The sequence below is a fragment of the Lissotriton helveticus genome, chromosome 6 (assembly GCF_964261635.1).
Source record: "Lissotriton helveticus chromosome 6, aLisHel1.1, whole genome shotgun sequence".
NCBI lineage: Eukaryota > Metazoa > Chordata > Amphibia > Caudata > Salamandridae > Lissotriton > Lissotriton helveticus.
Window position 1 is genome coordinate 1,639,864,774 of NC_136067.1, and position 20,885 is coordinate 1,639,885,658.

Here is a 20,885-nt window from a genome sequence, read left to right on the forward strand (position 1 = left end):
GCCCAAGAACACATTCATTTTTGTTAGGCACTGAGATATTAAGTGATTTGCCCAGAAACACGGGATGTTGAGTGTCATTGCCGAGACTCGAACCCAGGTCCCCAGATTTGAGATCCACCGTCCTAGCCCATTAGGCCACCCTCTCCCATCTCCTACCCTTTCTGTAAAATATTTTTTTCCTAACCTGTGTCTCTTTTAACCTCACACCAATCCTTTCCCTGCCTGGAACTAATCATGAAAAAATGTTACAATGTAAATATCTTCGCACTTTCAGACACTTTGTTCAGACTCCGTTTTTTTTTTAATTCAAGTTTTTTTGCTGTTAAAGTTCAGTGGCATTGGAGCTAGGGGCTGTTGCAGCACCCCGAAAAACTTAAAAGAATTTAGAGGGGGGATGAACAATAAGGGGCTCCTCAAGTGTTTTTTTTCCTGACAATATTGATTGTGTTTCCAAAGACAGGCTGTTAAATAGCCCCTATGCCTTCAGTGAGGTGAAGTTTCACTCCCTGTCTAAACATTATTCCATCACAACAGTATTAGACAATTGTTTTTTCAGGCTAAATGTTTCGAAAATTGGGTCTGACCGTTTGATTTGAACTTTTGACCGAATAATCGTTCCAAAGAACATTATTTTTGTTAAACCTCCTCCCACATTAAAACAGATATTGTTTTTCTTGCTTAAACTGAAAATGTACTGCATCTGTGTAAATTTCAAATGGTTACTTTGAAACCCAAGCCAGTGAAATTGCAACATCTCAGCTGTCGGTGTCAGAGCTGTCCTGAAACTATACTTTGTAACATTGGCATTTCTGTTTTTGTTTCACCAAGAAATATTTAAATTGAAACGAACGCCAAATTCAAATGTAATTAATGTTCATTGCACTTGTAGTGCTAATTTAGCTGTGCAAATATTTAATATACTATATTTGGTATGCAAAACTGGTTCCAGTATCATTATTATAAGATTGTTGAAATTCCCTCTCAATGCTGTAAAATTCCAAAAACATTGGCAAAGTCAAAAGTTAGCAGCAAATGCCAGATCAGTTGGCTTTGGTAATGCTTGTTTTTCAAGGCGCAGATGGGTTGCATCTGAGCAGATTGGGTGGATGGGATTTTGACTTTTGATCTTGTCACAGAGGCATTTTGGGTGCGAGACATAGGCCTTGGAAACGACATTCTACCCTTCACAAGGAGTTGGTTGGAGTAATTTTTCTATGAAAGCATGCTGTTTTTTTGGAGTTACTTATATTTGATTTAAATGCCCTGTGTTTGTCTTTTCTCTACAGTTTTTGGAGGCCTAAACTGATGACGAAGAGAGTTTAGAGAAAGTTAATATGACGGCAGTGGCAACGGATTACGACCACATGGAAATCCAGCAACAGTACACCGATGTCAACAACCGCTGGGAGGATGAGTGGGACAATGAGAACAGCTCTGCGCGCTTGTTTGAGCGATCGCGCATCAAGGCTTTAGCAGGTAGGCAGCTCTCAACCGCTGGTTGTGACTTATGTGTTAGGAGTGGAAATAGGGCACTGTGTGACAATTTGCTGCAGAATGTTTGCTATTCTTTAATAAAGATGTCCACAGACTACCTATTCATGCTGAATTATTTGCCCTTTGATTTACGATTCATATAATTTCATCTTTCCTTGAACATTTTCAGGTTTATGCAAATTGTGAACATTATATTTCTATTTTGTTTCTAATTTTAATCAAATCTGTCAGGAAGTACCTTGATGTAGACCTCAGAAAAATTGCATTAAGCTCTTGGAGGAGATATCATGGAATAAAGAAATAGCCTCAAAGTGCTAAGAGCTAGAAAATAAATGTTTAAAAGCACTTTGGGAAAACTTTGAACATTATCATTTTTTTGTGAGACTGTTCTTGTCTGTGATTTGCGAATTCTTGGAAGTTTCCTTCGAAAGGTTTGTGATGGATAGAACTTGTGAAGTGCAGTTAATACGATGTTGAATCTTCCTGGCAGTTTCCCGCGAATGGTGCAGTCACAGGCAGGTCTGCGGTGTTTCTGCAGAGAGGTCTAATGGTTTGTGCCTAGTCTCCCCGCCTCCTAGATTGCTCCTGTGCAGGCCTGGCAGAACACTTCATTTCCAGGCAGCAAGCCTTCTAGAAACCAAGTTCTTTGCTTACAGAAAGACAAGTGAACTTTCACAGTCTTCTCTATGAGCCCTTCTTCAGGCGTGGTCTCACATTATAATGCAAGATCACAGTAGTTAATTCTAGCATTCTAATTGGCTCAGCTACTTCCCACATTCCAGCTAGGGCGCTAAAAATACTCAATTCTGGTTGTGTGTGTTTTCAAAATATTTTATTGAGGTTTTTATCATAAGTAACAATAAACAAGACCTACAGAAATCTATAATAGATTCATGGTTCCAAGTGTGTGCCGCATACATTGCTGTTACAGCCATCATCAAAATCAGTACAATGTTTTGAGAACATAGGTCTCCTGACTCCCTACTCTGCGCTTTCCTTCCCTCTGACGAGCACACTTTTCAACTAGAGTGTCAGGTGAGCTAGCCGGCCTGTGCTGGAGTAAAACAGTCTTCAACGGCCACACGTGTTTATTTCCCTAATTTCATTTCTGTAAGTATTTGTTTAAAAGTTGTCCCACGCCTTCGTTGCCTTTTCAGATACTATTTCCTGTGAAGATTTTACACATAAGGCATTTTCAGGATCAAAATAAACACCACTACCCGCGCGCGTGTGTATATGTGTGTGTTTTTATCTGACCTTAAAAAAAGTATTACTTTTTTGTATCTCTTTTTTCTTCTTTCCTAGTTAGCTGCTAATACTGTGTTATTCAAAAAGAGAAAATAATCCGTTTGTATGAAAATAACTCTTATCCACGCCCACCCAAATTCAAAACCAACTGTTGAAGAAAGGCAAAGCGCTTGAGTCCTATAGTATCTCGCAGGTGAAGGTTAGCGAATGAAACTTGTTTTGCCAGTATTTGGACCGGTCAGCTCAAACACACTGAGGAAACTCGGCCATTCCACTATTTTTCCTCCTATCCTGTACTGAGCTGTATGTTCTCTGGCGCTTTTTCATGAACAAGGAATTCAGCGCTATGATTCCGCTTGTTCTTTTGAAAATATAAACACTGACCTTTTTTTCTACACAGAGGGACGGTTCTGGTTTAAGGTTCCTTTGTCCCTAGGCTACATTACGCTCGGTTCACCCTAGAAAGTCTCCTAACTCCGAAGGCGCTGAAGAGTAACACACTGAAAACATCACCCTGGCTTCTATGCAGGTTACAAATCCCTGGAATATAAAGTTTAATTCTGCAGTGCGTACAGAGAGAGCCATTTGAAGGTCAGAAGAAATAGAAGACGGCTTGTGTCACGTGCATCAAATGACCTCCGGCGGGGTTCTCCTCGAGGAAGTGTAAAGCTGCAGAGCAGTTTATGTGTTTAGTAAATTATCGTGAGCATCCCGTGGTAGCGTGCCCACATTCCTGACCTCTGGATGAAATGCCTCATCGCTGTGGCACATAGCGTGCTGCCGGCAGCCACGAGCCAAGCGCGCCCTTTCCGGTCACGGCCGGAAGTTCTCGTGACACTGTTTATCTCTCTGCCTTCCATAATGCCTCTGATGCGCGGGTCCTCCTGCAGTGGCATGGAGCGCTCAGTTCGATGTCCGAGGAGGAGGAGGGCTAGTGTTGTCGTCCAGTCACCAGGTCTTTCCGCGTTAGAAACGCTCAAGTGCTTTTTCAAGGCGTTTCCTCCTGAGCAATAAATAATACAGACACAATAAGCACTTGTCGGATATTTAATACACGCAGTGATGCTAAATTATTCACATCGCTTGACATTAGCTGGTGTTTGTCTCAGGTGGAGGTGCGATTCTGCCTTTCCAACAGGTAACACCTGTTATACTAAGCCTGTCATTTTTGTTTACTTGCTTTTTCATTTAATTTTTAATTCGTTATTAAAGTTATTCTGAGACATTATTTCAGATTGACTAGACTCGTGCATTCTTGTGTAAATTCCCGACTGAGTGTTGGACCATTCTCGGTTTCATCCTATGTGATTTTTTTCGTCTTGGGGTGTAATGGGTATGGTGCACTTGGTAGTCTTGGGGATGTCACTGAAACAGGAAGCTTTTGAGAATGTGGGGTATAGGTGATCTCTGGGAGCAGGAGAGGTGCCAGAGTCCTGCGGAATGTAAAGAGAGGGAAGCTGGGAGGTGAAGGCTAGCGACTGAAGCAGAATCCGCATGGTATTGCATGATGGGGTATTGCTGGAGATGGTGACTATGTGGAAAGCGTGGCCACACAACACTAGAAATCAATTTCCCATACCGAGTACCTGGCAAAATGCAAATTCTGTATTTTCTTCCAGCTGGGCACTTCTGAAGTAACACCAGTAATCCGTGCCTTAATAGGGAGTTATAGCGAGCTTGATAGAAGAAAACATGCCTCATTTACAGATCTAGTTGAACCACTGGTCTGTAACAAGGGTACTATCTCAACATCACTTTGATAAAACCTGTTTTCACTTACACGTTCTATTGTTGACCTGTTGGACTCTGGCCTCATTAGGCAATATAAGAGGTAACACATGGATCAGGAATTTAGTTGCTCTTTTTCAATGCCTAGTTGAAAAGATCTCCACTTCCAGTCAAGTCGCTCTTTGTGTATTCACTCAGCCACATTCTCAACCATCGTATACTTCAATGGTAATTCAACAAATATTTATTTGGAAACATGAAGTACGCTATGGGCTTTCATGCTAATGCCACCGCTTCTCTCCACCGATTGTGCTCACTTTACCAACATGCTAAGTGTTTTGCACCTTTGACTCCTCTTTTTTTACTGCTCTGTCCTTTGTTATCGCTTGAAAATGTTGCAAATAATGAGTTGGTCCTCCCTCAACTCAGGGATACAATTCCTAAGAAGATCAAAGCATACATAATGAGGTGATCATTAATGGTGCTTCTGTTCTGTGGTCATCATAATTCCAAATGTTGCACTTGAGGGGCCATTTATTTATGGAATTCTATCATCAGGATATGACGCTGTCCATTTCCCGTTGGGCGCTGTCGCTCACAGACACTTCCACATTGACTATTTTTCTTGGTCTCTTTTCTTTAAAGCGTTAGGGAGGTTATTTCCTTGCTCTGGCCATCTTAAAATTGGAAGATTTCCTTTTTGCACATCTCTCCCAAGCCTGTACAAGGGCCATTTCAAATAAACAGGAAGTCCCCTTAGCGGCGCCTAAGATTGACCTAGTTAAGTAAAGTAAAACTTCCTTCCCTCTGGAGAAGATCATTATTCCGAAGGATGTGGTTGACATTAAAGTTGAATCCACTGTGTTCCCATAATTCCTTTTACATGTTAAAGGAATTTCGAGTGGCTAAATCCTAGAAAGGGCCTACAAGCTATTTCTGAAAGAAAAAAAACAATTTAAGCATTGCAAAGTAACTTAGAGTTGAGTAAACCATCCTTAACGTTCTAAATGTGGTCTTATGACCGAAACACTCCTAGGCTGCCTTGTTGCTTCGTGTAGTTTTTAGCATTTGTATGTGTAGTGCATGTTTCTCACCCAGATTCATCGCAACTTCGCAGTGGGCACATATTCAGGGAACAAAGAAGTATTCCTTAAATTTCATTGATTACCAAGTCTTTATATTTAGTACAGAGGAATTACCTGATGGGATTTACAGTGTAGCCATAAACAATAGTGCAGTTGAGTCGGTGTTTAACGTTTTAACACTTTTCATGCTTAGATGCTATAGAAAGGACGTGTACCTATTCGCAAGGCAAAATGTTTGCAGCACAGGAGCTGAAGAGTTAAACAAATGTCCTTTTAGGTAAACTTCTGCTGTATGCTATTCTTCTCCTGTGGCCATGTTTGATTTGGTAGCACTTTTTTGCGTTTTAATTTGACCATCACCGAACAGGTATGCATTGTTGTTCAACACTTAAGTTAGACATATTCTTTTAACTTGTATTCGTCTCTGTGTAATCTCAAAATTAAAACCCTAATTGTTATCTACATTTTAAAATGGTTAGTAACATAGCCTCTGGTGTTTATTTTTGTCTGTTTTATGTTGGCGCATTTTTCCTTGCTGTTAGCTGTTTTTCTTACTTGATTAATAAACATTATTGGGAGTGAAGTAAGTGGTGCGAGAGGTTTTGGCAGTTGCATTGATTTCCAGTTTGCAGAGACATTAGGGATATTGCCGATGAAGGACTTAATGGGCATGGGTAGATCTGAGAAAGTAGTAAATGAGCCCTTCATGCAAGATTATTTGACATTAATGTAGCTAGTTTTCAGAGCATGTTTCTCTAGAACCTGAAGCCAGCAAGACCACCTATGCTAGCGGTGGCTCTGAACCAGCCTTCTCCGTCTAGCTTCTGGTGTTTTGAATCCTTGGACATTGTTGGTGTTTTTCTCAAGACGGGTCCTGTAGATAATGTACCGTACTTCAAGAGGAGGGAGATCGGACCTTGGTCTATGGTATGAAGGTCTGCAACGATAAAAAGGGATGGATCTGTATCATCATTCTAAACTGGATTGTACAACCACGAATGTCCGTGACTAGGGATAGGATGCTATTGATTTCTCAAGGAGGGCAGCGTATTTAATGCAAGCGGTGATTGCTCTTTTTCTTACTTCAATTCCTAGGCTGTCTGCAAGTATTGTTCATTTTGCACTCCATTTTGTTCAGGGACACACTAGTTCTAATGTTCAATAGTGGGGATATCTTTTGGCCTGTTGGAGCCCGTCGGCGTGTCGGTAACGATACCTAGATTGTGTTGCATGCTGTTCTGTTGCATGTTCTCAAGGACTGTATCAGGGTTTAGCTATCTGAAGTTGTGTAGCATCATGCATGATTGGACCCAGACCTAAACATGGGCGCTGCTCTTGAATGTTACCTGGGGGGCTGCAATATATTGAAGGCCGCCTGCTGCCTCTGTTCTTAGAGGAACAAGGCTGTTCATGCCGGAGGAGACTTAATGTGCCCCCGTTTAACATGAGAGCCTGAAGGACGATAGTATAGTACAGAATGTTTATCCTGCTGTGATTATGACTAGCACTGCTATCATTCCCTGGATTCCTCCTTCACTCCCTCCCTACCCCCAACCATCACTCCCTCCCTATCCCCAACCATCACTCCCTCCCTATCCCCCCATCCACCACTCCCTTTCACTCCCTCCCAATCCCCCACACACCACTTCCCACAAAGGTGGATTATAATCCTGGAGCGATTTATTGGTGATATTTCAAAGAATCATATTTTCTCAGTGACTTGGACCATTAAACATTTTGAGGAGGCAAACGTGGCTTGACTCTGGGGTGACTGACATCTCTTCCGAGAGTGGGTGTTTCTGTGGGACACATCTGGGCTATTAGTAGCTCTTCAATACAAGTCTAGCTGGGGTATCTGTATGGTTGGAGGATGGGATATTTCTGTTATACTTCATGACTCTTCTTTCCTCCGCATGGTGCCCATTTTGAATGTGTTTCAGGATTTGTTATTGCATTTGCACCCTGTTTGGGCCATGCAGTGTGGCCTAGGGCCCAATGTCTGGTTGATGTGGAATGATAGAATAGAAAATAATGTTCGATTTGGGAGCCTAATTGAGTGGGAATGTCTGGGGGGCTGAAGCTCTGCTGGGTTACAGGGAAAGGGGGGCTGGATGTGTGCCGAGGCTGCCTCTGTGCAAATAGATCACGGAGGGTTCCCTGTGATTAGATGCAAAGAGGGACTGTTGTCCAGGATGACTTGGAGCAGTGTTTGAGTATCAAGGGTGCCCATGAGTGACTGAAATATATATGCACCTGGTGTATGCACCTGGATATGCCAATCTCTTACCATTGTGCCAGCAAGTACTGAGGTGCAGGGGTTAACTAGGTCTGTCAGTCCTTGAGTTTTGCTGTTGTTCGGATAGGAATGGCGATAGATGGGTGGGATTGTGCACTGAAATTTGAAACAGTCATACCAAAAGCCCCGCTACATGTACTGGTTGATTACTGGAGACACCTGAACCCCTGAATTGATGTTATACCTATTTTTAAAGTTTATGGTCGTTTTTGATTAACACACCCATTAAACAAGATGTTTAGCTCTTTCTGGACTGGCCATTTCTAGAAGCCTGGATTAACTTTGACGCAGAGATAGATAGACGATATGAATTAAAAACAAATGATCCTGCAAATTCTTTTTCCAGAACTTTAAACAGTCAATGAAATCCAGTAATGGTGATTGTATTTTGTAGGTTGGGAGATGTACGATAAACACAAATGTGATCTGAGGTGTGGTGTAAATTTTCATGCCTTACAAAACCCGCCTCCCAGTTAACGAAAGCTTCCCAAGGGTTGACACCTTGAGAGTGCTCTGATTCAGCAGAGCAGCCTCACAAAGAGAGATCTGAAGCTGGAGAGAGGCTGGTAAATAATTGAGCAGATTCCAGGACTGCTGAGCACACCGTTGAATGGAGGTCACAGGGGAAGGACGGCCAAGAGAATTCACTTGATACAGAAGAGGAGAAACCTAAAACCGGCAGCGCTAAGTTAACAGATGCGCCCATTCAACCATCCCCAGGCCTCTTGGCTCATTGCGGTCTGGTCCTTGAGATGAGCAGTCATTTTAAAGGGGCCGTCCAGTGAATGATGTCACAATAGTTGTCAAAATCCCATACCTAGATCATCAAACATAGTTCCATTCTAGAAGGCCTGCTTTGGTGATGGTTAGTGAACATGTCTGTATAAAGCGATCTGTGTTTTTTCTTTTCTCTGGATGAACGTCTCAAGACTCCTAGCAAATACCACATGTATTGTAGAGCTGGTAAAGTGGATGCTAGCAAAGACTCGTGTGGCATGCTTGGGCACATCAATAATACTGCACTGCAATCCTTGATTCAGATACTGCACCAGCATTTTTTTAATCCCTGTTTTTCCTTGCATGCTTCCTGGCTCTATAGATGCATTAAACAAGTCGCCTGGAGTAAGATGAATCTCTCTCTTGCAGTATGACATGAAAAATAGTATGAAACAGTAAATTGAATAAAAAAAACAATGAGGTCCATTGCACGAAGCGCCTTTGTAATATTTGTTCTTTTGTCTTTGAACTAAAAGCGCACAATGAAATAATTTGCTAAGATAAAAAAAAACAAAAAAAACTAGTCTAGGAGAAAATTATTAAAATCCTAGTCACTGGCATTGTAGATGTAATGTTTTACTTTAGACTTTTCTCTAACACTTCTCCAAAGTCAACATGGTGCTATTCCCTGAAAAATTGTTTCAGAATTTATCATTAATAAGTATCACAGAACACATTGGATTACATCATCTGGAGGGAGCCCTCTATTAGTCATGTTGTAGATTCAGTTTTCCAAAACCAAGGCATATTTCCCCTGTAAATGGATGTCCTTTTAGTGTTTCAACTCAACGTGTATTCTCATTTAGCCTTTTCTCCAAAGAGGGCATTTTGAATGCCATCTTCCAGGACCATATCTGTGCTGAGCTTATGTGGAGGCAAGCTATTCAATAGCGTAAACACCTTTGACTTTGATGGTGCTTGTAAATACGGCACTATTCCTAACATAAACAAGGGATGTCAGTTCTAAGGTGAATTATTTGAGGACAAAAAAATTCGCCCATCAAGGCACGAGGCATTTGAGGTTTCAGGTGCCATGGCTGGCTTTAACACTGGTGGCACCCTGTGCAACAATGTTTGTTGGCACCCCCCAATGACCACCTCCGCCAGTCATTCCCTCGCTACCACCCTTTTTTAACATTAGGATGATCAAAGACTGGGGAAAAATCATAACGCTCTAATTAATACCTTGCTGTTTGCATGCAGCTCTTTGATGACAGTTAATGGCTCACTGTTCTATGTTAGGATTTTAACCCGTTGACCGCGGCGCGAATTCCGCCCCGGTGAGGGCATTTTAATCAGTGGGCAGAGTTTGGATGGCCCCGGCCGTCCCCTGCACACGCCCACCGTCACGTGGGACGGACGGGGGCCGTCCTTCGCATGGAAGGAGTTAACGCATAAACTGCAAGTAACAAAAGGATCTCTCTGACAAATGCAGTAACCCACTGACCTGTTTACATTGTATGCACTTTGTTATCTGCAGGGTACAGGTTCTTTGCAGCAGGCACATTAACACTCTGCGCTTCCTTACCAGGAGTCAAAACTTCCATTGGACAAAACCCCAATCTCTCTCTAGGAAGAACATTAATCACGGATTTATCTTGACATTTTTATTGTTGCCTATAAATTGCACTGGTCACACCACCTACAGCCGGCCCTGTCAGTACCTTGGTGAAATGACCCTTGGCCTCTTGCATGGGAGGCAGTAAGGGGTTGAGTGAAAGTGAATGCCTGATGAATTTTCCACTGTGCTGCAAACGCAGTAGCTGTTAGATTCTCTGCTATAGCTCCCAGCGATAAAACTCGAAATAAGAATGCGATAGAAATGAAGTCTATAAACTTGCACTTATGGTCATTCTTTCATGTTTATTTCTGAGGAGGGTGGCCGAAGAACTTATGTTTTGATATATATGTCTGGGGAAAGTTTGCATAAAGGTGTGCCAATTAGAGCTGACAAAAAGCCTTATAAATGACATGGGGTTGCATACCCATGGTTGGCCAAGAGGGGTCTTTTATGTTCTTCCTATGTACTGCCGCCACTCCCGCCATGTTGGGGTATTTTCAGCCGCCAGTATTAGCAGTTTTCCTTTCCTAGTTTAGCACACATTTCACTGTTTTTCTAATTGTATTTCACTTCTTCTGTTTAGTTAGGTAGAGGAGCTAGTCTAACCTTTTTCTTTCCTGTTAGTGCACGTTTTAACTCAGTCAGCCATTTATCCTGCACTGCCTCTGTTTACTTTTCTGCCACCGGCCTCGCCGCTTGCTTCCCACGATCCTGTCCACCCCGCTTCCCTCCACCCAGCGTCCCGCCCCCTCCAGGACCTACTTAATGCGCAACCCCCACTGGGCAGGTCCTTTCACCAGCTCCCCTTGCTGCAACCAGGTCCCCTTTGCCGCTGCTTGTGTGCAGCTGACCTTCCCCGCTTGCTGCCACTCTTCAGTTATTGTAATTGTATTTCTCCGCTTCTGTTTTAGGTAGAGGAGGCAGTCTAACCTTCTTTCCTGTTAGTGCCCGTTTTAGCTCAGTTAGCTGTTACTCTTGCACTGCCTCTGTTTTCCATTTACTTTTCTGCTGCCGGCCTCGCCGCTTGCTTCCTGTGCTCCCGCTTCCCGCCCTGCCCTCTCCCTAGGACCTTCTTAATGGAGACCGCACCGCTGGCGCACCAAAGGCAAACCTGTCTGCACCCATCTGTGCCCAGTGCGAGGAACCCTGGATCTTACACCCCACACAGCTACTCTGCCACAGATCTCTGAGCCTTGGACTCCAGACAGCTGCTGTTGTGCAACACTACGCAGCACCAGGGGGCCATTCGCCCTCATGCACTGCCGTTTCATCTGCAGCACCGAAGCCCCCAGCAATGCCAGAGACGCCGTAAACACGACTGCATCCCCCAAGCCTACCGAGACGCTACTTCAGTGCATCATAATCAATGCACGATCTCTCGGAAAATGCATCACAGAGATCTGGGACACCATCTCATCCCTTGCCCTGGATGTCTTTTTCCTCAGAGACCTGGCTGAACCCTGCCTCCACGCTGGACATTGCTCTCACCACCCCCTAAGGCTACAAGATAATGCACGGGACCGAATAAACAAACACTGAAGTAGAATTGAGATCATCTATAACAACACCATCTGATGCGTGAACTCCTAGGGCAACTAGACTTCAATAATGAACACCTAAACTTCCAACTTTACACCGACCATCAGCTACAGACCACCAGGACCACCCCCCAGCTTCTGCAACGCCATCCCAGACCTCATTGCCCTGCAACCCATCGACTCCCAGCACTACATATTCCTAGGAGACCTCAACTTCACCTCAATGAACCGACAGAGACAAACGCAACGGACCTCCTGGGAAGCATGAGCAATACTGGCCTCAAGCAACTTGTTACCTACCCTACTCACATCGCAGGACACACACTCCACCCCATCCTCACTTCCAGCAAGCGGGTCCAGTACAACCATGTCTCACAGCTCACCTGGACCGACCACTACAGCATCCACTTCACCATTTTATTACCCACCAGCACTGGCCTCCTGCCCCCCAGCTCCATGTGCAGAAACAGGAAAAAGATATCAGAAGACCAGTGAAACAACGCTCTCAATGCCCACACACCACATCCAACCTAGAACAACCTTGAAGAACTTCTCCCAATTACACTATTGCCTCCACCAAGCCAGCCAAAGCCAAAAGACCCGCCAGAAGAGCCTGCTGGTTCTCTGCAGAGCTGAAATCCACCAAATGCAACTGGCAGCAACTGGAGAGGAAATGGCGCACCAGCAAAGAGATGGAGACCACACCACCTGCAAGACTGCACTCAACCAGTACCACCACCTCCTGAAAGAATCAAAGAAAAAAACCCTAGCAGATAGCATAGAAGCCAGCACAAACTGCAGCAAGGAGCTCTTCACCATTGTGAAGTTCTCCAGCCCTGCAGCCGCCAAGAACCACATTAATCCCTCCCAAGAACTATGTGACACCTTGGTGGACTATTTCCACAACAAGATTTCAGTATTTGCAAAAACGTCAAACACCAACCCTCCACCGCTGACTGCATCAATCTGCTCACACCCTGGAACACCAAAAGCGAACACCTGCTCACCCACTAGGTTCCTCTCTCAACTCCGGCCACAATCGCCATCATGAACTCCCTACACTCTGGAGCACCCATGTCCCCAGGACATCTTCAACCTCGGAAGCAAGACGATTGGCGACAAACTCAAAGTCCTAAACACTTCCATTGCTTCGGCCTCCCTCCCTGTGGACTGGAAACATGCCAAAATAAGGCCTTTCCTGAAGAAACCTTCTGCCGACACTGCAGAACCAAAGAACTACAGGTCCATCTACCTTCTCCCCTTCCTAGTGAAGCTTCTCGAGAAGGCCATCAACCAGCAACACCTCAAACACAACAATCTCCAGGACCCCTCTCAATCCAGACTCCGTGCCAACCACAGCACAGAAACAGCCCTGATCGCAGCCACTGACATTAGGGCCCTCCTGGATCACAGAGAAACTGCAGCCCGCATCCTCCTGGACCTGTCCGTCGCATTCAACACCATCTCCACCACATCCTTATCAACAGACTCCACCACATCGGAATCCAAAAATTAAATGGATAGCCTCCTACCTAACCGGAAGAACCCAGAGAATCTGTCTTCCATCGTACATCTTGGAATCCAAGAACATCATCTGCGGCATCCCGCAAGTATCGTCCCTCAGTCCCACCCTTTTAAACACGTCCATTACCCCCCGGCAAACACCATCAGAGCGCATGGACTATACATCATCTCCTACGCTGACACCCAGCTCATCCTCTTGCTGTCAGAAAACCCCTCCACCACCAGAGCCAACTTCCACAGATGCGCGATGAACATCGCAGAAAGGATGAAGGACAACTGTCTCAAGCTCAACCCAGACAAGACGAAAGTCCTCATCTTCGGGAACACCACCTCACCATGAAATGATGCTTGGTCCCCTGTGGAACTCTGCTCACCCCTCACCCCGACAGACCACGCCCGCAACCTGAGCATCCTACTTGACAGCAAGCTATCTATGAAGAATCAAGTTAATGCAGTATAATCTGCCTGCTTCTACACCCTACATCAGCTCTGCAAGATTTTCAGATGGCTATCAGTCAACACCAGGACAGTCACGCAAACCTTCGTCACCAGCAGACTGGCTTGTGGAACACACTCTAAGTAGGAATCACCACACGCCTCTTAGTAGGAATCACAACACGCCTCTTGAAAAGACTACAGACAATACACAACGCAGCTGCAAGACTCATCCTCGACCTCCCCGAACAGACCCACATCACACCACACCTAAAGAAACTAAACTGGCCGCCGATTCAGGAGAGATGACCTTTCAAGATGCTGACCCACGCATACAATACCCTGCACGATGAAGGACCAGCAAACCGCAACAAACTCATGACCTTCCACCGACAAGACACATGCGATCCGCCACCTTCTTCATCGCTGGCACACTCCCGGACCAGCAACAGGAGAGGACGCTCTTTTTTACACCTTGTGGCCAAGGCTTGGAACAGCCTACCACTGCACCTCAGGGCCACCTCAATGCTCCATGAGTTCAGGAAGGAACTCAAGACCTGGCTGTTTGAATGAACAGAATATTTCCGTAACCTACCCTCTCCGGTGCCTTGAAACTCTCAGGGATGCCTTCCAGCGCTGTACAAATCCTTGATTGATTGAGTGATTGATTGAATGTCATGGAGCACTTATACATTATTTCAACCTTGTGTTTCCTGGTATGCTTCATATTTATGATCTGTAATTGTACTGAGCTATGCAGCCTCCCTGAATCATTGAAAGCAGCGCCTCTTTCAGTCTGTAGCTTAACTGATTTGTTTACTTGGCTTCCAGCTGAATTATGGCTAAAGAATTGGATAGGTGGCATCCTCTAGTCCATGAGGACCAGGCTCTTAGAGTGGTCAACACCAGCAGGTTCTCGCTGTAGCAGGCCTGTTATTTACTGGAAGGGGAAACGGTGCAGATACTTTATGAATTGCAGGGTGGTTAGTGTTGAGCTGAATGCGAGAGGTCTGTAGCCAGCACTCTTTTGCTGCTACTCTTTAGATTGAGCGTAGTTGAACTGCTTCAACAGCTCTGCTTTCAAGAGTTTTCTGAGTCATAGGTGGTCGAATTCACCCCTGATATGTGGATCTAAAGCTTGTGACCTTTGGAGGTGGTTGATAGGAGTATTGTAATGTGTAGCCAGTTTGAGTAACGAACCCGGGGCTTTGCCCCATTAGGTCTTGTGCATGTGAATAAAACCTGGGGTTTAATTCTTTAATTTTGCCTTTAATCCTGGCAAAGTCTTCCACAGGGGAGGGATGAGTGCATCTTTGTGCTGTCGGTGAGGGTTTTGGATAGTTGTCACGCTGCACTTCCAAGGAGCCCGGCACAATGGGCAGGCATGCTTTCAGTCTTGGTCCCATGCGCTCAGTGCTGCCTACATAGTCTGACAGGATGCCCCATAAGCGTTGCACCGCAGTATGTCAAATTGCCATCCTTCTGTGTCCTTGTGTTCTCTTAGTTGGATAAGTCAGGTTACAACCAAAGGGAAAATCCATATTCAAGACCCCAATGCTGCTGGAACTCATGGCTCCAGCCTTAAAGAGGCAATCCAGGCCAGGGCACACCAGACTTCTGACCTTACACAATGAAGTCTCAAGTAACTGAAAAGTTCTTAATGATCGATGTAGAAGGATCCTTGTTAGTAGAAGAACAAGATGATTGCTTTGCCTGTTCAGATTCCTTCTGGTTACTGGGAACTTGTGTTTACAGAAACAATACGCTTTGAGGCAAAGGATTACAGAGACTTATGATGATCTCTCCAGACCAGTCATGTATCATTTTAAATCAAGTATTATCAAAACCAGTCGGTCTTTGCCAATCTGCTCAACAATTTTGGCTTTGGCAATGCCGGATGCTTTTGAAGTTTTGCCAATTTAAATAGAGAAGCTGCCTTTAGTTATATCTAAAGTGTTTTACCAAGGGCTCGCACAAAGGCATGCAGAGAAGTTCTCTGCCTGAGATTTACCTCTCTATTTGCACCATTGAATGTTCACTAGTATATTTCCAGTCATCTTCCATGGTATGGCGTCGACGCCATACCAAGTTTTTATGAGTAAGCGACTACTTTCTGCATGGAAGACCTCCATATTTCGTGTTAGTGCTGAAATGCTGAAACTGTAAATTTACAAAAGGTTCAAGATTGAGGATACCAGCATAGCAATGGAAACAGAGGTGCGCAGCAACAACCACAATAATGCAGAGAACCCGAATAAACAGTTTAAGAAACCGAAGTAAGTCAAATGATTTAGATAGAATTTGGATCAGTGAAACGTAATGTCTTTCACTGCAATAAAAAGTATTGCAATTAGAATATTTTGGTTGGTCGTTTTGCTTTTGGATAGGTTTGTAGTTGTCCACAGCCAAAATGGCTAATATAGTCAGACAAAAAGATGGAGCACAGCATCCATGTCCACCTTCAAGTATTTGTGCTAATGTGAGAATTACTGATTTGTTACATCAAAATGAAGATGTAACTAGAATCAAGGCATACCACCGAGACGAGTAGATATAAACCTGCATATGTTGCAGATCTTTGGCCAATGTTTTCCCCTCACAGTTATTAATAGACACGTTGAAATCGCATCACTCATGGGCAAAGTCTGTGAGAAAACAAATCAGTGTTTGTCTCAGATACTTCAACAGCTATCAGTAGAAGCTGAAACATTTTAGCAAGTCATGCAAACAGTATCTTCTATTTAAGACATTCCAACCATTGTAAATGAAATGGCGCTGATTCCTTTCAATGATGTAACTATTTGACTGTCATATTAAACTGCGTCCAAAGCCAGAGTGAGACTCTGTAAACTCTGTAAAAGATATGTTTAAAGGGCAAAGCAAAGAGTATTTAATGATTGGTGAACCTGCGTTTGTTGCAAATAGTCCTCTTCGTACGTAGACATTGTATAAAACATTTGAATCTATAAAAATTTAGTGCACTTCTGACTCTGTCAACATATGGTGGATTGATGTCTATATGTTCTGGGTATGCAGCAGCCAACTTTGAAGGCACTGATCCCAAAGGACTAACTTGATGGATTTCAGTGCATTGATTAATAATAAACCGATAAAACTATCAACCTCACTCCATTAAAACTTTTCAGTTCATCTCGTATAAACTATTTAGTGACACCATTGATGGCCAATCATTAGAGAAATGGTCCTATAACACCATTATGTGCCTCTGGTTAATTCCCCTGAATTGTCTTGGATTAGGATCCTTTACTAGGTGCTAATGGTTTATAATCGAGAGGTCCCAACCCAAGGCTCTAGTGCCAACCCTCGGGTGATCACACGAAGGTAAAGACCCCTCTGTGTCCATGCAGGAAACAAATATTCTACCATTGAACTCTGATGGTACTTTAGGTTTCTGGATTTCCTTTCAATTCTGTGACCTAACAGAGAAGTTATTTTCCTTAATCCCAGTTGCTGTTGGAAATTGGAGATGAAATGCACAAAAGGCAAATGAATGTCAAGACAAATTAAACGCAGAGGTATGCTGTAGCGCAAATCTGCTTTGTCTTGTTATCTGGGTGTAAAACCTTTGTGACATTTCATTGCTGTTTAACTGAGTTGCATGAAAAGAGAATAATTAATGAGTGCATCCTTTACGAGCAGCTGTTATTTTGTTGTTCTGTCATTATGGAGTTGCTAACGTCGGTATCTTTGTTGAAATCCCGTTTTTTTGCTTTTTTAATCCCTCACACGTCTTCTTTTGCCCTTTGACCTCTGTGCACCCTCCCCCCTTTGAAAACCGAACACTCTACTCTTTCTGGCTTGTTCCTCTGCTGTGTTCTCCCTTCTTTCCATCTGTTTCCAGAACCGCTAGCATATCCACCTGTTCATGTGTAGCCCCTTTGAGGTGTCTCTTCTCCCTCTGCTTGCTTTTAATGCTGTGTTGTGTTTACCTTTTCAAAGCGCCAGGACGCCCCTTTGCTGGGGCAGCTGTGCGCGGTACAAATAAAAATAACATAACATAACATAATTGCCTGCCTATTCTCCCCTTTTCCCACCTCTCTTCACTGATTCGGTTTACCATTCCGCCCCTTTCATTTCTGTATACTGCTGCCTTCTCTTAACCCTCTCTTAGCTTTGCTTCCTCCTCTTTAATCAGTGTTGTACTATTTTCATCTTCACTCATGCTGTTTGCCACAATTTCAACTTTTCTTATATATGGCATTGTTCTTTTCCCATATCTGTGGCAAGTCTGTCCTCGCTTGCATTCCCCAGTAATGTTAGGCTGGCGAACAAAACGCCTGTACCACCACCCCCACTAGTAGTGCTTCTTTGCCACATAAGGAACTGCTCATTGAAAAGGCATCTGCTTGAAGAAACAAGGGACTTGAGTTAGTAGTAAAAGCACTTTTCTGTGTTTCCTGTTTTAGGTCTCGCCTACGCAGTGCACATGCCCTGCATAGGAGGGCCTTTACCCGTTGCTCTGCTCATTTTTCAAGCACACAATTGTGCTTGTGGCAGTATCCACCTTGTGGGAGCGAGCAGGGGAGCGCCACAAGCACAAGTGCAGTGCTTGAAAATGAGCAGACTGCTTGCGCTTTCACATTCGTTCGCTCTAGCAAACACCTTCTCCCCCCCCCCCGTCGGCCCCCAACCGCCGCTCACCTCAGGGCTTCACGTGCCACCAAGCGTACTCTGGTCTCCGTTGCAGCACCGACGCCGCAGCTCTCCGTCTTTCACCGGCACCCTTCTTTCCAACAAAGCATTTCTTTACACTACTACACTCAATTCACGCCCCTCTCTCTAATCGTTTAAATGCCCTGCATCGTCCCTGCCAAAATTAACTTCTGCACGTCGTTTACCTATGTCTTCCCTCTTTTACTGTACTCCCCCGCCCTCATCACGCTCCATCACCCCCCCTTCCGCCCCACCCTCTTGTGTCTTAAACAAGTCGGTGTAAAAAGAGGGAGGATAGTCACAGCAAACGATTCCAGCTGATGTGTGCACTTCACATGGCAAAGTGTGCCCCTCACGCACGCACGCACATTCGATCCTCGCGAACCCTTCTTCAGGCTTCTTGTCTGCGTCGCCACATAATGATGCAACTCCCCCATCCTCTGTCTCCACGCGTCGCAGGTGCCACCAGGCGGACTCCCTTTGACTGTAAATTATTCTCTGCCAGGGCTGCCAAACTTCAGAAGAGCTTCTTTGTGCTCTTCGTAAGATTCCCTTATTATTCCATTTCAGGAAAGCCTCGAAAACCTACCTGGGTTTTTAAGAGCAAAGTCTCTTTTCTGTCATTCTGAGCTCTGCTTAGCACTGGAGATGCCTCTCGAGGTATTTGTTGCACTTAAGACATTGTATAACATACCATAATTCACCTAGAGTATACAAGGGCAGCTTTTCTATTGACTCCATCATTCATGTCTCCCTCAGTCAAGGATCATGGTCTTTTGCCACCACTTCCTTCATTCATGTCCTGGTCCCCATGCCTCAGTGCTTAATTTGAGCCGGGGTTTCTGGTGCCCGGCACCAGCAATTAATCGTCAACACCGGCACTTATGGCAGTCTGCCATATGGTGGCGCTGTGTTTCTAAATTAGCACAATGACAGTTTATTATTAATACAATGTACATTAAAATAGCGAATACCTGCCCCCCACACCCCCTCCAATCCACTCTTATAGCTTTGGGGGCCAGGAATAGTCTGAATTGTCGCACTTGTTGGAGTGTGATGGTTAGTACTGTCATTTGCATCACTGGCAGACACAATGGGTGGATCAAGCTGCTGTGGTCTCCTGACGAGATCCCGGGCACTCGTTTTTTTTATTTACAAATTAAGCACTGACATGGCTCCATCTGTTATTGTGGTCCAGTCTTCTTTTACCACTGTAGCTTGGTTACACTTGTTTACTGTTTTTTTGTATGTTATGTCTGCATTAACGTGTTAACATTTCTGGTCATTGGACAGTGTCAGCCGACTGCATTGGAGTCAATAAAACACGTGCTTCATTCCATACACAAGTCGATGCAAATGCATTCACGTTTTTAAAACCACTTTCTTTGTACAGGGCTGCGAAACAGCAGCATGATTTTCCCACTCAATGTAATCCATCGAATCTCATAGTACGCGCTGACCTTTACATGAAGCCCCCAGTTGAACAGTAGCGCTAGGCTGCTGTTTGGTTTACAAAGCACTAATAGTCATAAATGTATAAAATAAACAGGAAGCATTTATTTACAGACGAAATGAAGTGAAATTAGGAACTTGAAAGGCATTCAATTAGAAAACAAGCTTTGGCATAGCCAATAGGTCTCCCTTTGCAACCTTATAAGTGTTTAGACATGCAACAGTTGCTGCTGTTGCAAAAAAGATATTTTGCTGCATGACTACATACTTATAAGGTCCCAAAAGCGAGACCTATTGGCTATGCCAATGCTTTCTTTTTTTACCAGTTATTCATGATACCTGTGTTTTCGTGCTTTGTTTGTGGGTCTGGCTAGAAACCGCTTTAGCTGCTTGAATCCCTTGTGTCATCATTTCTTCTAAAGCAGTTAAAAAAGAAGCACGTCAGTGAGTGGCTGGGGTTTAGGTCAGTCGTTTTCAACCGTTGGCTTTGTTTTTTGTTTTTATGGTTTGCCATTGCTAGGAAGGGGTTTTCCATGAAGGCCATGGCATTTTGTGAATAGTTACATTATCCCATCAATTTCCCATTAGGTTTTGATACTGAAGACTCAAGTAGTCCTTTTTTTTAAAACTGCAGACACTGCAAGATGTGAATCTTGCATATGAGGCCAGTAAGTTCTCTGATGTATTTACGTTGCCGCTACATTTCCATGGCTGATTCGTGGCCATGTTGTTCGGGAAGTGGATGCTGTTTGCATACCCTAGCCTATTATAAACAGGCAGTGTAAGTCACTGATCACCCTTGCCCATTGAATGTTCTGCTTCCTTGTCATAACATGATTCTGGATCTATGTTTTTTGTTCACAAATTAAGGACATGTATGCACCAAGGCTCTCTTCAAAACGCAACGAAAATACTGGCCTTTTGTGCATGTTCCACTGCTACCGGCATTTGATAATGTAAAGTACACACGCATGTTTTCTTACAAATGCAACAAAATACTCTTTATTGGTCTATGTTCTATTGTCACATTATTTCCATCCTATGACAACAAACGGCCTTGCTCTACTATATAA

General features: G+C 44.1%; 1 protein-coding gene across 1 annotated transcript in view; it reads left to right on the forward strand.

Annotated features, from left to right (window-relative positions):
• Positions 1-20,885, forward strand: part of SPTBN1 (spectrin beta, non-erythrocytic 1) — a 503,123-nt gene that overhangs the window by 105,759 nt on the left and 376,479 nt on the right. Inside the window, exon 2 of the mRNA XM_078649481.1 lies at positions 1,287-1,476. Coding sequence (XP_078505607.1) covers positions 1,335-1,476 — 142 coding nt within the window. The 5' untranslated portion in view covers positions 1,287-1,334. The remainder of the gene's footprint in view (positions 1-1,286; positions 1,477-20,885) is intronic.